Source organism: Taurulus bubalis, assembly GCF_910589615.1.
Source record: "Taurulus bubalis genome assembly, chromosome: 7".
NCBI lineage: Eukaryota > Metazoa > Chordata > Actinopteri > Perciformes > Cottidae > Taurulus > Taurulus bubalis.
The window spans coordinates 19,207,390-19,221,556 of record NC_136595.1 but is presented as its reverse complement, the minus strand read 5'-3'; the positions used below and the strand labels follow the sequence as shown (position 1 = coordinate 19,221,556).

At 37.8% G+C, this 14,167-nt stretch overlaps 1 protein-coding gene across 1 annotated transcript; it reads left to right on the top strand.

Moving 5' to 3' along the window:
• Nucleotides 1-3,558: 3,558 nt before the first annotated feature.
• alkal1 (ALK and LTK ligand 1) lies at nucleotides 3,559-10,231 on the top strand (the record flags this gene model as incomplete). The annotated part of the gene is made up of 4 exons (XM_079221327.1): nucleotides 3,559-3,826; nucleotides 6,098-6,151; nucleotides 8,050-8,130; nucleotides 10,167-10,231. The coding sequence occupies 4 exons, from the start codon at nucleotides 3,559-3,561 to the stop codon at nucleotides 10,229-10,231; spliced, it is 468 nt and encodes a 155-aa protein (XP_079077453.1).
• Nucleotides 10,232-14,167: the final 3,936 nt, after the last annotated feature.

The window sequence follows — 14,167 nt, the reverse complement described above, 5'->3', positions numbered from 1 at the left end:
TACAGCGCGTGGACTCAACCACAAATGTGAGGTCAGCTTCAACAAGTTGACATGCCGTCTCCATAGTAACCGTCATTCCGGAAATAGCAAATAACATCAATATTATAAAATATGTGCGCGAGAAGTATGCTCAAGGTCAAGGAAAACACATTTAGAGCGTGACTATGAACAATATTATTTAAAAAAAAAAAAAAAGTAAAACGTTTGCCTGACTTATTTGTCTTAACTTTTTGTTGTGGGTGAATTTAAAAGTGTGATCTTATCACAGATATTAACAATATCGGTATTGTAAAGGGGCTTCTTATCTCGGAGGAGCGTCTTGGGGCTCTTTAGAATAAAGACCACACCATGTTAATAAAAGTATGACAAAATGAAGGGTCTCTTTTATGATTAGCTAAAGGCAGCAGTGTTGTGTTTCCTTTGTCAGAGCATACGTTTCTTATTTGCAGTAGTACTATCATAAAAAAAAACACCACCGAGGCCTGTGTCAAAATACATTTACATTTATGGATAAAGAAAAACTATGTAAAATGAATAAAGTATTCAACAGAACCTTTTTTTTTTTACAGTTTTATTTTGCTGCACTAAGAATACAATATAGGCTTAAATCAGTTCTGGTAAAATGGGAAATTAAAAACTGATTTCCGATTCTAGCCAATCATCACCAGAAAGTATTGCTAAAGACAGAAGGGAAAACGTGATTTGTAGTTTCTTCAAGAAAGCATATACAGCTTGTGATCAATGTTGAACTTTAGTCTAAGCAGTTCTCTTGGAGGGCATTTGAAGTGAAGCTCTTATGCTTTTGTATAAGTTTAGGAATTTAATGTGCATTTTCTTTAAAGTATAGGCAAAAGAAGAAAAAAGTATGAGAAGCAGAGTTCCTGATACATTGCAAAGGATACACAAATAAAGGTTTATTTAAGGGAAAAGTGAGAAGACAAGAAACATCGTTTAGTCTGGAAGGTGTGGTTCACGCGAGGATGTTCGGCTCCGGGTTCACTGCCCTCTGGTACGGTCACTAGGCGAAGTATGGATCGTCGGGACCTGGAGGTCCTCCATACGGTCGTGGATAAACCTGTTCTGAGGTGGCATGGATTTAATGGTCGATTCATGCTGGACACAAAGCACGTCCACGTGTGCATGATCTTAAAAGAACGTCTTTACTTCCCTGAAAGCACAGAAATACACGCACATCAGCGTAACCACCTGCTGCAGGTTTAGTCTACTGAATGAAGCAAGCGAACAGGTGAAACTAATAAAGACAACCAAAACTGGCGGGAAAACACACAAACACAGGCAGGGAGTGAAGTGATTTTGAAACCAGAGGAAAGGTGAGTATTATTATCAAACATGAAGCATGAATGAAAGACAGAGGGAAAACAAGACTGAGGAGTAGGGCAGATAATAACAGTTTTTTAATAACTATTTTTAAGTTTCCGTTTAGCAGTTAATAGTCTGTGACCACATACTCTTGTGGAAGAGAGATAAGGCACCTTGAAAAGCCTGTCCATCTTTGTCATATACATGTGACCACAAATTGATGGTCGTTAATCATCTTCGAACCTAGATTTGCGTTCATCCTTTTTGTTCCAAATCTAAATATAATGTATAATATTGTATCCTTTGTAATATGCACCGCTGAGTATTTGCATGACGTTTTGACGGGGGTTCCATACGCCGCCACAAGATGGCAGTCATGTGTAGCTAACAATTCACACTTTCTCAACTCTACTAGTGAAACTGATACATTGGAAAGTAAATCTCAATAATCTGAATTGTTTTTGGAACCTGTTCAACAATTCAGATTATCTTTCAGTTTATTTAGGACTATTTGGTTTTCAAAAGCACTCTGTGTAATATCAAATTGTTTACTACAGGCGAAGAGAGGTGGTGAACATGTGCATCTTTCTTTATACCTCTTTTAACTTTAAAACCAGGGGAAGAATGATTGGTGTCATGATACAAGCTTTTGATTACATTCCTGTAATGCTCTCTAAACCGGGCAGGAGAGCGACCTGGGTCCAGCACTGCTTTCTCCAGATGCTTATAAGATCTCTGCTCGGTCGTTTTTGAAATCCTCATTTATTTGAGGGATGACGCCTTTGGTTTTTCTCAAAGAAGACTTCTGCTGTATCGGATGAGTAATTGCATTAATGGATTGGAGCCTGTTATACGGGGACACTTGTACACTGAAGAAATAGTATAATGATAATGCAACCTTTGGACATTTCCCCACTTTATCAAATGTGCATCAAAAGGGAGACGCCGCTATAGGTGACATCCTTCCTTTGGATTTACAGACACATACAAGTCTCTTCGTAACAGGATGCATGCAAAGTTCAGCTGCCAGTGCCACACGACATCTCAGCAGAAATAAAGGAAGCTTTAGCCTTACAAATTCCGACAAAAATGACAGATGAAAATATGAACCAATTTACAGACGTACATCTTTCATTACATCTTGTATTAATTTGGGGTATTAAACTTGTTTGATTGTCTTTACATTGGGCTTTTATTTCCGACAGCTGAATCAAAAGTCCCCTAACTTTTTTAACTCCCTTCAAATGCCTTTTTTAAATGTACCCTGAAATCTCGTGCTTTTTAAAAGCTCTATCACAATTATAGATCTCTATTCAGGAAGGGTGGAAAGCGGCCGGATGGCTGCTCCTGGAGGCGCATTCTCTGCAGCGCTTAGGCGGTCACAAGACTTGGGCATCGTTGAGCAAAAACATCGACACGCTGACAGGTCAGATAGAAGCTTACAGGCCCACAGATTCTTATCTTCTGCATCCAACGTTCAACAAGTTGGTCCATTTGGAAAACTACTTTCCTGCGCGCTGCCGCGCCACGGTCTTTACCAATTAATTTGTTCCATGGGAATTTCAGTTGGGCTCTTTTTTTTTTAGATGTTTAACCAGTACTGTGCCTGTAAAGGATAGTTGTGTTTTTTTTGGAGCTGAATTGTCCTGTAAAACTACAACTAGTGATGTTTTGGTGCGTAAAGAAGGGGCGCATGGCAAAGTGAGCAAATGTCGCTGGAAAAAATTGCACCAAAGATGTCAACATTGCTTAACCACCCACACGAAATCGATTGTATTACCTTCAAGAAGGTGGCTCCTCGTATAAATAGGGACGCATTATTCCAAGAAAGACGGTGGTGAGCACAATCTGCCGGCTGTACTCTCTCTCTTCTATCCGGACCACAACGCCTGGAAGAATTTGCCGAAGACAACTGTGTCCCCTCTCCAGGACATACGCACATTTAACTCATAAAGTAAGTCCAAAGTCAGATTGACTGCATTTGTTTTACCCATGAATTACACTAGAGGAGATGCGGCTGCTGCGTGAAATGCATTATGATGATTAATAACACTTTTAGAGGGTATGATTTTCTTTTTAGATTAATTTTGTGAATGTCATGGATCTCAAATGGCAAGCAATTGTGGTTAATTTAGCATGATGCAAAGTGTACAGCTATCTTTTTGGTTGTTAGAATTAGATAGACTCAGTAACGTGTAAAGAAAAACGTATTTGCTTATGTTCTCAGACAGTGAAGTCATGCAGGTGGAGAGGAAATGGCACCTTCTGTTGACAATCTTCTTTCTGCTCATCACTTCGGGCCAGTGTATGGACAGCAAGGACATTAAGCAGAAAGAAAGAAGGACCCTGTTGGATCTAATCTTACAGGTGGTCAGAGACAGCCAGCATCGGGTCAAACCCATCTCCAGGCGCTGTCGTGGACTCTTCACTTCGGTCCAAGACATGAAGTTCTCCTCCCGCGAAAAGCCTTTCTATGTTCCTAGGCTGGATAACAGTAGACTCATTGGTAAGCTGATAAGATTTATTTTTAGGTCCTGATGAAAGCATAATCCCCATTTTACTGTTGGAGACAGCTGTCATCAGTCTGGTCTGTGCTGTACGCCTTATTTAGAAGCCTTATGAAACTTGGTGTTTATGTTAATTCAAGATATATGGAAGAGAAAAAAGGTTTTCCTCCCATAAATGGTATTTGGCAAGAATATGCTTAAAAGACATGCATGCAGATCTCTCTGTCTCTCAATTGTCCAATTCAGTTTAAATTGTATATAATGCATGTATTGAAGGTATACTTCTTCTGTGTAGGGAAAAGGGAGCTTTCAGAAACTGTTACATGTATCATACATGGTGTTCTTCTCCTTTCCCCCCCGTGTCTTGGATATATCGCTCCATCATTCAAACTGCGAGTGATCGATGAACGGAGACATGATGGGTACTAGGAGCTCATGTAGGAGGAGCATCGATGTGCCAAATTTGTGAATGATTCACTCAGTGTGATTCATTGTGGAATCTTAAACATGAATGATGACCGCCCTGCACGCACACAAACGCACTGTGACGTCTCCGAAAGCATCTCCAATCCAGAGCATCTCTGCAAGACGCATCCAGCAGAGCAGAGACACGGGAATGGCTGACGTCCAGTCACATTCATGTAGTTTACAGCATTTCTTTTCTATTGTAGTTACAGGATAAGTCTATACGAGGAGGCTTAGGAACAGTCCAGTCCAGGTTACAGACTTTCAGCTCTAAATATTACCTATATAGACCTTCAAAATGATTCTCAATAAAATTGATACGTGTTAATTTCTCCTCTCAAAATGGTTGTTGAACCACATTAGAGGTCTCTGACTGGAATGGGTTTGGTGCATCTTCGCCTTTTATTGGTTAAATGAAGCATTATGTTCAGAATGGAATTAAGCTATTTAGTAAACACTTTGATACAAACCTCTTTAATCATCTGAGATCACAGACAAAGTTGCATGAGGTTTTGGCATAGGGTTGTGCATCAGTGGCATGTGTATTGGGAGTCTATTAAGAGCAGAGTGGACATACAGTGTTGTTTATCTGCAATATCAGATAATCTTTTTCCATCACTACCAGTTAGATAATGTTTTAGTGATGTTGCACAGGCATCGTAAAGCTCAAAGTGTTGGCCCCAGTTTATGTAACTGGAAAAGTACCTTTCCCAGACCACTGATTTGATGGAATTTATCTTTGAGGTTTTTAAAAGCAGCATATTAGCAAATGGTGCGTGTGACACTACCAAAAGATCCATGGTCATGCGAGGATAGATGTTTTGAACACAATGAGGAGGAATGAGAAACATCTGTAAATCCACTGATGTGAGTGTGTGATGTTTTTGCATGTTAATCAGAAGATGCTTTTTCTGTTTCTAATTTCCTACGTATGGAACAAGAAATAAGATTTAGACGGGCAGCTATTGACTTTAGTTTTAGTTTTGTTGACATGCATTTATGAAGGACTCGGAAATACAGTACACTGGTGCAGTATACATCATGTTAGCTGGCTTTGTGTAATCCAGGCTGCCATTTTCACTCTTCACATTTCGGTTTTGGCTTGATGGCACAGTCTGCTCTTACATGTCCATAACTCTGTAGAATATTACAATACATAGTTGTGTTTGATTAGTCTGGTTAGGAATGTATATGTATTTAAAAATGACTTCCTCGACTGGCTTTTAAATTGGCTAAATGTTCTATCTTTCACCGTCCTGCTGTAACAGCGTTATATGTTCCTGGGTCTGGGGGCTAATGTAACGTGAGCCCAGTAACTACTTGCAAGGACTTAATCTGATGAGCATTAAACTCCCATACAATAATCTCTTTAGCTTGTTAGAGTTGCCAGTGTGTTATCAGACACCTCCGTGAGTTGCCTGTATGGGCATTGGGTAGAAAGTGGATGCCATAACCCCATCTAGACTTTATGAAATGCCCCCACTGACAATACAGATCTCCATAGAGAATAGTGATTCACAATTAATCATTTTCATTTAGATTTCTGTAGTTCTAAATTATAAGATGCAGTAAGTGCTAGAAATATGTTAATCCACATTAACCATGAATAATAAGAGTGAAGCCACATGTTGACCTTAAAAGGGTTAAATTGATACATTTCCTGCATTACACATGCAGGAGGAAGATGACAACGTTGACAATGATAACCATATTTATCATGACTACTGTGTAACTTTTGTCAATCTCTCAATTGTTGTAAAAAATAACTGTTGCTTGACGAGCTAACAGTGATTTTTCTTTTCCAGAAATTGTTCCTAGAGATGTAAACATGAAAGGCAAATTCATTCAGCATTTCACAGGTAAGAAAATCCCAATCAGAGACAACATCAAGAGTGCAAAGATTACTTTCAAGACATGTTTTGGAGCATATTAGTTCCATTCCCATTGCAACCTTTGAGAAAATCAAGATACAGTATGCTTAAGTCTTGGAGGCGTCATGAACACTGGCACTCCTGTGGGTCAGAAGAGGGTTGCCTGGCTTAGCTGTAGGGCAATAGTGCAGAGAAACGGCACATGGTCTAAAGCCGACAGAATTAAGTTGAAGGCAGTGCAAGGTTAAGCTGATTATTTTGTCCCCAGACCTGTGAGTAGACTTCATTATTGGTGTGAAAATCTGGAAGTTTAAATGTTACTGCAGAAACTCTCAGAAGTGATTTATAAGTGAAGACTCAAGTCCTCTGTTGTGTCCAGTTGAACCCTGACTCCTTAACCCTCTGTGGTATTGCACTATTCCCTTCTGCTTTATATATATATATATATATATATATATATATATATATATATATATATATATATATATATATATATATATATATATATATATATATATATATATATATATATGTGTGTGTGTATGCAATAAGGCCCCTATCCATCCTTATAGGATGCTCATTAACATTATTTTGTGTTAAGACTATAAGTGTTAATGAGTGCATAGTTAACTGCTTATAAATGCATAATAATATATGTATACATTTTATAAAACAATTCAAAAGGTTGTTTAACAATGCCATAATAAATAAGTTAGTTAGACTCAATAAATTAGTTTGTATTGATATTATAAGGAACTACTACATTTCTTGCTTTGTACATCATTTGTCCTAAATTCTACCAGATCCAAGACCTTCAAAGCTTGTGACTTTAAACAAGCGTGTTTATGTGTTTGCGATATCATACTTTGTTGACTATCTGTATGGCTCTTACTTGTAGGATGCATGATGAATGCAATGTGCTTTTGTATGCATTGCCCAACACCTTGACACAGATACGATAATACAAGTGAATAATACAGAGGGTGTAATGTTGTATGATCCAGAACGGCAATGCTTGTACTTTGCATATCTTATATGAGGTTTCCAGCAGATTTTGTGGTACAATATCACACCCAGAAATGTATTTTCATATACCATTTCTATGATAACATTGTTTAGGATAACATCGTCTATCATAACATGTACGTTAATATTTATCCTGCAATTTCCAAACAGCATAAGCATGGTTTTGTTGAAATGTAATGATACTTTATGTCAACCCACAGTTGTAATATACTTATTTACATTGTTATCATCTCCAAAAGCTGCATCAAATTCTCAAAATGTTGTCTGCAGATAAATCAAAACAGTACAAAATGAACAATTCCGGGTCAAATAACGACCCCTGAGGGACTCTAAAGTAATATCCATGCGTGTGATTTTTGCTCACCTATGTGTACAAATTGTTGCTTGTTTCTTTATAGCTTCTCACCCAATTCAGCAAAGTGTGCTTCTCAGTGAAAATTGTCTAACCTTTCCATACAGATTGTTTCCCAATATCTTAGAGAATCGGGAAAGAAAAGAAACCGGCCTTTAATTTGAAAAGGGTGTCTATCCCCAGCGCTATACGAAGGGGAAACTTTAGCAAATTTGATTTTGCTTTGGAATTTACGAGTTTGGAGGGACAAGATACAACTGAGTTTGTGTTTGCAATACCTCATTGTCGTATCAATAACCACAGTCAGTAGGACATTTTACTCTTACACCATATTGTTCTTTCTAATATTGCTGTTTAACACTCCATATGCCTTTTTTTTTTTTTTTTAAAGCTGTCATCTTCTCATATTTTATTTAAATAGTTTTGCAGTACTAGCAAAGTTGATAAAGAGGAAATAATAATTGAAATATTTATCATTTTGCCTGATGAGACTTTTTCTCTTAAGCAGGACCAGTCAAGTTCTCGTCGGAGTGCAGAACACACTTTCATAGACTTTATCACAACACAAGGGATTGCTCAAGACCAGCATGTATGTATGCCTTTGCCTCTCATGTTGCTCTTTTTATAATGTGCTCAATGTCTTTAGTGCCATCCTTCATCATCAAGTATTGTGCTTTAAAGGTCCAGAATGTTTTGTTTTTCAACCAGCTTCTTAATAGTAAGTTAACAAAAAAACTGTTTCACACATCGTATTTCTCACGCTGAAAAAAAGACTCTGGGCTATTTAATGTGCTGCAGCGCGCAAACATGACCTGGTCGCGCTGCCCTCACCATGGAGGAATCAAGCACGTCTCCCCCGAATCCCCTGGAGTTCTGCCGCGAGGTGCCACTCATCAGCCAATTAAAAAAAAAAGAAATGGGCTACACGAATAGCCAATCAGAAAAACGTATCTGTTGTATCTGGGTAAAATGTAATACAGCAACCAATGAAAATAAAGCTGGGGGGGAGGGAGGAGGAGGAGGAGGAGGAGGAGGAGGAGGAGGATGATATGTCACTCGTACCTGTCTTAAAAACTTGAGAGCCCTGAGATTAGTACAACCGAACATTGAAAAAGACACCGAAAAGGTTACAATTAACTTTCATGAACTGAAAACGCACTGTGAAAGGGTTAAAGTTTTGAGACTAAAACATAGACAAATCCCAGACCAGACAAAACACCATAACAGCGACCTGTCTAGCATATGGTAGCCACGCCCTAAAGCATACCCTGATTTATGGTCTATTTTACTCTGAATGGGACCATCATTTACTAAATGAACATCATGCTGTATTAAAGAAGACTTGAAACTAGCGATTGAGACCATAAACTCATTTTCTCATAGACTTCTATACAATCAGACTTATTTTCGCAACCAGAAGAGTTTCCCCCTGCTAGCTATTAGAAAAAAATGCAAGTTTAAGGCACTCCCGCATTGGCTTCACTTTTCAGACGCCTAGTTGGATTGTTTCTATTGAGGTGGGAGTTTTAGCTTCTACTTTTTTATGCTCTTCTTCTTGGTTGCATGTTTGCTGAGCTTAATTAGTATATCTGACATACTTCCACACTATATCAGGATTTAGCAATATTTTTTTCAAAATCAGATGATAGTTGCTGGGCTGTTTGCCACTGATAATCAAATAAAACACACACACACACACACACACACACACACACACACACACACACACACACACACAGTCCTGATGGAGGCTACAATCTTTTCTTTTTTTAAAACCTTTTGTAAAAAAAAAAATCCTATTTCATTGTTTTGGAAGAAATTGAGCATATTCCCCTTAGATATACCACTTACAGTATATTTTCCCTGCAACCCCATGGAGCGTCTTGAACCCCATTTTGGGACAAGGAGTAACCAGAGCTATAACCACAGTTTGCAACTGATGGAATAATCCTTCCTGGATTTTGGGAATTAAGAAGACAAAGGAAAAGTATTGCAGACAATGCTCCCTTGTCACAGATGGATATCTAGTTGCATTTGCCTTCATTGTGGACACAGTGAATGAGAGAAATAAGACTCTCTACTTTTACTGCCTTTTGCATATTATGTGATACAGTTAAGTAAGCATCAAGTCAGACTTCAAGCAATGAATGTCCTTTACATTAGTTTCAGTGACACACAGGCATGGTGGACACAATCAGGGTTCATTTGTCTGTCTGTTGGATTTGGATGACGCAGAGTATTGTTGAATGTATGGTTCATCTCTTATGCTAATGTTGTGGATGATATTAGAAAACATGAGCGAGTGTGTACTTTACATGCAGAGCTGCTCTGTTAAAGGAACACTGCAACACTTCTGACGTCAGTTCTGCCTCATACGTCTTTTTTATTGGGACGAACATTTCTCTCACTTTGACAATACTGAGTACTTTGTAGTACATACTGAATGTTTCTAATTATATATATATATATATACACACATACATACACAGTTTATAGGAAAATTTTAACTTTTTTTTCATTTGCTTCAAATTATCAAGACAAGGCAAATTATATTTTGGGCCTTTGAAATACAAGATGTTGTGATAACATATTCATGGATTTCTTTCCCATTTTCTTTTTTTTCAGATTACAAAAGATGTGCCAGATTGCTAACACGATTAGCAATGAGTCCACTCTGCATGCAATCGTAGATATTGCATGTGAGTAAAAGTGTTTTTTTTCTTCTTGAGCGGGGTTCAGTTCACTCTGATTTATTACCAATCTGTGAAACATGGTTAACTATATATATATATAAATTTCTCTCTGCGAGATGTGGAGGAATTCTGTATGTCTGTAGTGGATCTGTCAGCAACATTTATATGCTTTAAGAATATAGACTTTTTTGCTGGTTGTGTTGAAACACGGTCCTGTTATTTATCTTTATGTATTCAGCTCTATTGATAGTTGCTGAAGTTGCACACAAATCACTCACAGAGTAAGTGACAGAAATTAATGGATTTCATGCATTTATTTCTCTGAAACATTGTGGTGGTCAAGGGATTTGTATCTGCAAATGTAACAATTTTAGTTTTAGATTATTAAGATTATAGATTAATCTGTTGATTATTTTTTGTCTGCAAAATTTCAAAACAATAGTAAAATATTTCAATCACAATTTCCCAGAGCCCAAGAAATCTTAAAATGTCTTGTTTGATTTGACCAACAGCTCAAACCCCAACATATTCAGATTATAATGAAAATATTTTCATTCGAGAAACTGTAATCTGTGAATGTTTAGCATTTTTTTTTCCTCCCAAAAAAATGACATGCTATGATTAATCGATTTTTTTTTTTTAAATTGTTAATGATTTTTTCTGTCGACTGGCTAAGTGACTAATCAACCATTTCAGCTCTATTTCTAGCAACTGTATAATGCCAGCTCTTTTCAAAACAGTTGTGAGTAATGAACAGGTGGGTCAATGTTTGGATGTGAACTGGATAGTGGGTAAAGCGATGCATTTGATGATTGATTGTTTCTTTATGTATTTTCATAAATTTAAATATGTATTTAATTTCATACACCTTTGTATTATATAGATAAATGTACATTTGTGAAAAAATGCTAATTTGCTTATCTCCGAAATTAGTTTTCCACGACAGTTACTACGTTTTAGTGCCACTCACAATGTCATGCCATCTTTTGTTCAACTGACATGCAAAGTATTTTATTTTAGTCCTACTCCCTCTGATTTTTATAAACCTTACACATATCTATCAATGGCTTTAAAACCAAACATTTTATAAGAAGTTTAATGCACACTCCGAGGACAAAGTAAGAACAGTAGAACTCGATGAACAGGAACAGATGGCGGTGGATTTCTTATCAATGAAAAACACTGCTCCGTGCTTCTTTGGCTCTCATTAAACACACTGAATCTCAACATAGACATTCAGGACAACGCCAGGACTCAGACTATCGTCAGAGCAGTGGTTTTGGACATAGTCATCCTTTGTTCAGGAGATCTTCCATGACAGCCGGTCTGATGGGTTCACTGCCATCTAGTCCTAAATCCAACACGCTCTCAGTGAACGCAATTAGGTCTCTGGTGAGTGATTGCTGCAAGAGAGGTCCTCTACAAGTGTCCATTTAGGTTAATTTGAATTTTTCGTGGTATAGGACCACTTCTGGTGATTATAAAAATAAGGAGGCTGACACATTCTCAGGTATTCAGTTTCTGAAGTGAATCAGATAAGGTCCTGTTCTGAGAAATCTGACAAATGTATATCACAATCAAGGGGCTTTTGAAAGCATGATTCATTATTTCATTATTTAGTCATCCTGATAACAGACATAACATGGAGAGATGCCAGTAATGACCGAACCGTAATAACTCTCTGACACAACACAACTTTCTCAGAAAGGTGAAGATGTCAAGATGTGTCTTTACCATTACTAGAAACACAATATGTTTAACTCTTATCAAGTCTTTTTTTCTTATTTCATTTCAGGTCCAATGTGTTGCCAAGGAAGTGCCTTCCAATCCACAGCAGTCATATGAGCATTGTTGTGTTTAAAGCGTTTCTATTTTTTGTTGTTCTTGTCATTTTTGAAAATGCTGATGGACATTGTTGCTTTTTAAATCGATGTGCTTTTTATTTTCATGTACCTGTATGAATCATCAAATTAATATTAAATACACCTATTTATTGAAAGTATGTATGTAAAACTTCACAATCTTTCAAAATCTGATTATTTTGTTTATAAAAGTCATATCTGATGGAGAGGATGTTTTTGTTTTGTTCTCATATATGAATTCCTTTTCCACTATTATGCCGATATTATATTCTGAAACTGGGCTGAAAGATCTGTCAAGCTTCTGCGTTGTCTTCATTACATTTTATTTGGCACTTGAGTGATTGCTGACAATGAAAACATATGGAATGACAACAGTGGTGATTATGCACTCCAGTATTGAACAATAAAGAATATTGAAGCAAAGCATGTGTTGTATTATTGGAGATGAGAGGAATGAGGGAAAAGAGGATTTATCCTGGACTCTGTCTTGTCCTCCACTCAGTGTCATTTAAATAGCACTGATTAAAACGTTTTCCTCACATTCTGGCTCGACAATTTCTCTCATCTTTTTCAGCACCTTACTGATGCAGCCTTCTCTGTCCCTGCTCCTCTAAAATGATTTTTCCATTGCTATATTCCCTCTTTGGGGGGTCTTTTGCAACGATAAGGGCAGTTAACCAAAGCTTTCATTTATTTCTGGGACTATGGGACTCAACTGGATGTTGAGCAATTCAAGGTCCATGGAACCAAATACAGTACTTTGGATGAGCTCAGCAAAAGCTGAACAGACTCCTTAAACGTGCAATGCAATTCAAACATTAGTAGTCTTCTTTTGAGATCAAATTATCAATCACATTTACATGTAAGTGGGTAATCAGTTTCCTTTTTGAGATGCTCTTTTTGACTTTTCAAAATTGCTTTGACAAGAGTTTCTTGTTGACAAATGCCATTTTGAAGGCTCAACTATTTCAAGCAAACCCAGACCAACATAATCCAGTAAATGAAGTGTGCTGATATAACTGACATCAAGACTAAGACCACTTGTGACATGTTTGAGTAATATGTGGCGAACATAATGTCCAACTGGACTTGTTTTCGTTCCAGACAAGGAAAGTGTCAGCAAACAATACGTATGGGAATTTGAAAAGAGACACACAAAAAATGCAACGCTTGTTGATCATTGTGCATTTCTGCAGGGAGTTTACTCTTACATTAACACGGTGCTATATAGTCCTGTCACAATAAACAGGATCTAACATTATTCTTCTTGTCATGCTGTATCATCTTGTGGTGAGACATGTCCCCGGGGAATAGTTACAGTGATTGTTTTTAGGGTAGTGGAATAAATATCGAGCCACACGCACACAGGAATGCTGACAGACTGAAGGAAACATCCGCTCAACCAAAGATTAGAACAGCTCAGTTCTCACGCCAGCATGTCTCTACAGACTAAGCAGGAACAGTTTATTAAATCTGACCGTGCGTTATTCAACAAAATGTGGCTTGTTGTGAGATCATTAAAAAGGTTTTTGAGGAAGTGGTCATTTCTAAAGGCTGTGAACTTATTTTCTTTAGATCTGCAAACCTCAATCCATGCAGGGTTTCCAACTTGATATGAGATGTCCTGTTCTGAAGGGCCATAAACCAGACTATTGCCTTTCTTCCAGAAATCCTAGCCTCTTTAGGACCAGAACAGCCCAAATTCCTGAATATTGTCAAACCTGCAAAAAACAGCACTTCCTCTCTGGCTTTATGTATCATGATTACCTCGGACAATTAATGGAAGCGGGTGGTGTTTTCTGCTTGAGCAATAAAAGGATTAGGAAGCTAAAAATACAGCTTCCACCTCACAGGGATGCCCTGGGGATCCCGTCCCCTCCAGGTGGGCAAGGCAGGGACACCGGATCCTAATCTGAGGAGGATATCATTTATCTGGAGACAAACAGCATAGATTAGGAGAGGAGACAGAAGATGCACCGGGGACAGCATGTGGGAGGACTCTAACACAATTACACACAAGCACCAAATCCCTCCTCCGATACCGCAGAGAAATGCTGGTGCGATAAATAGT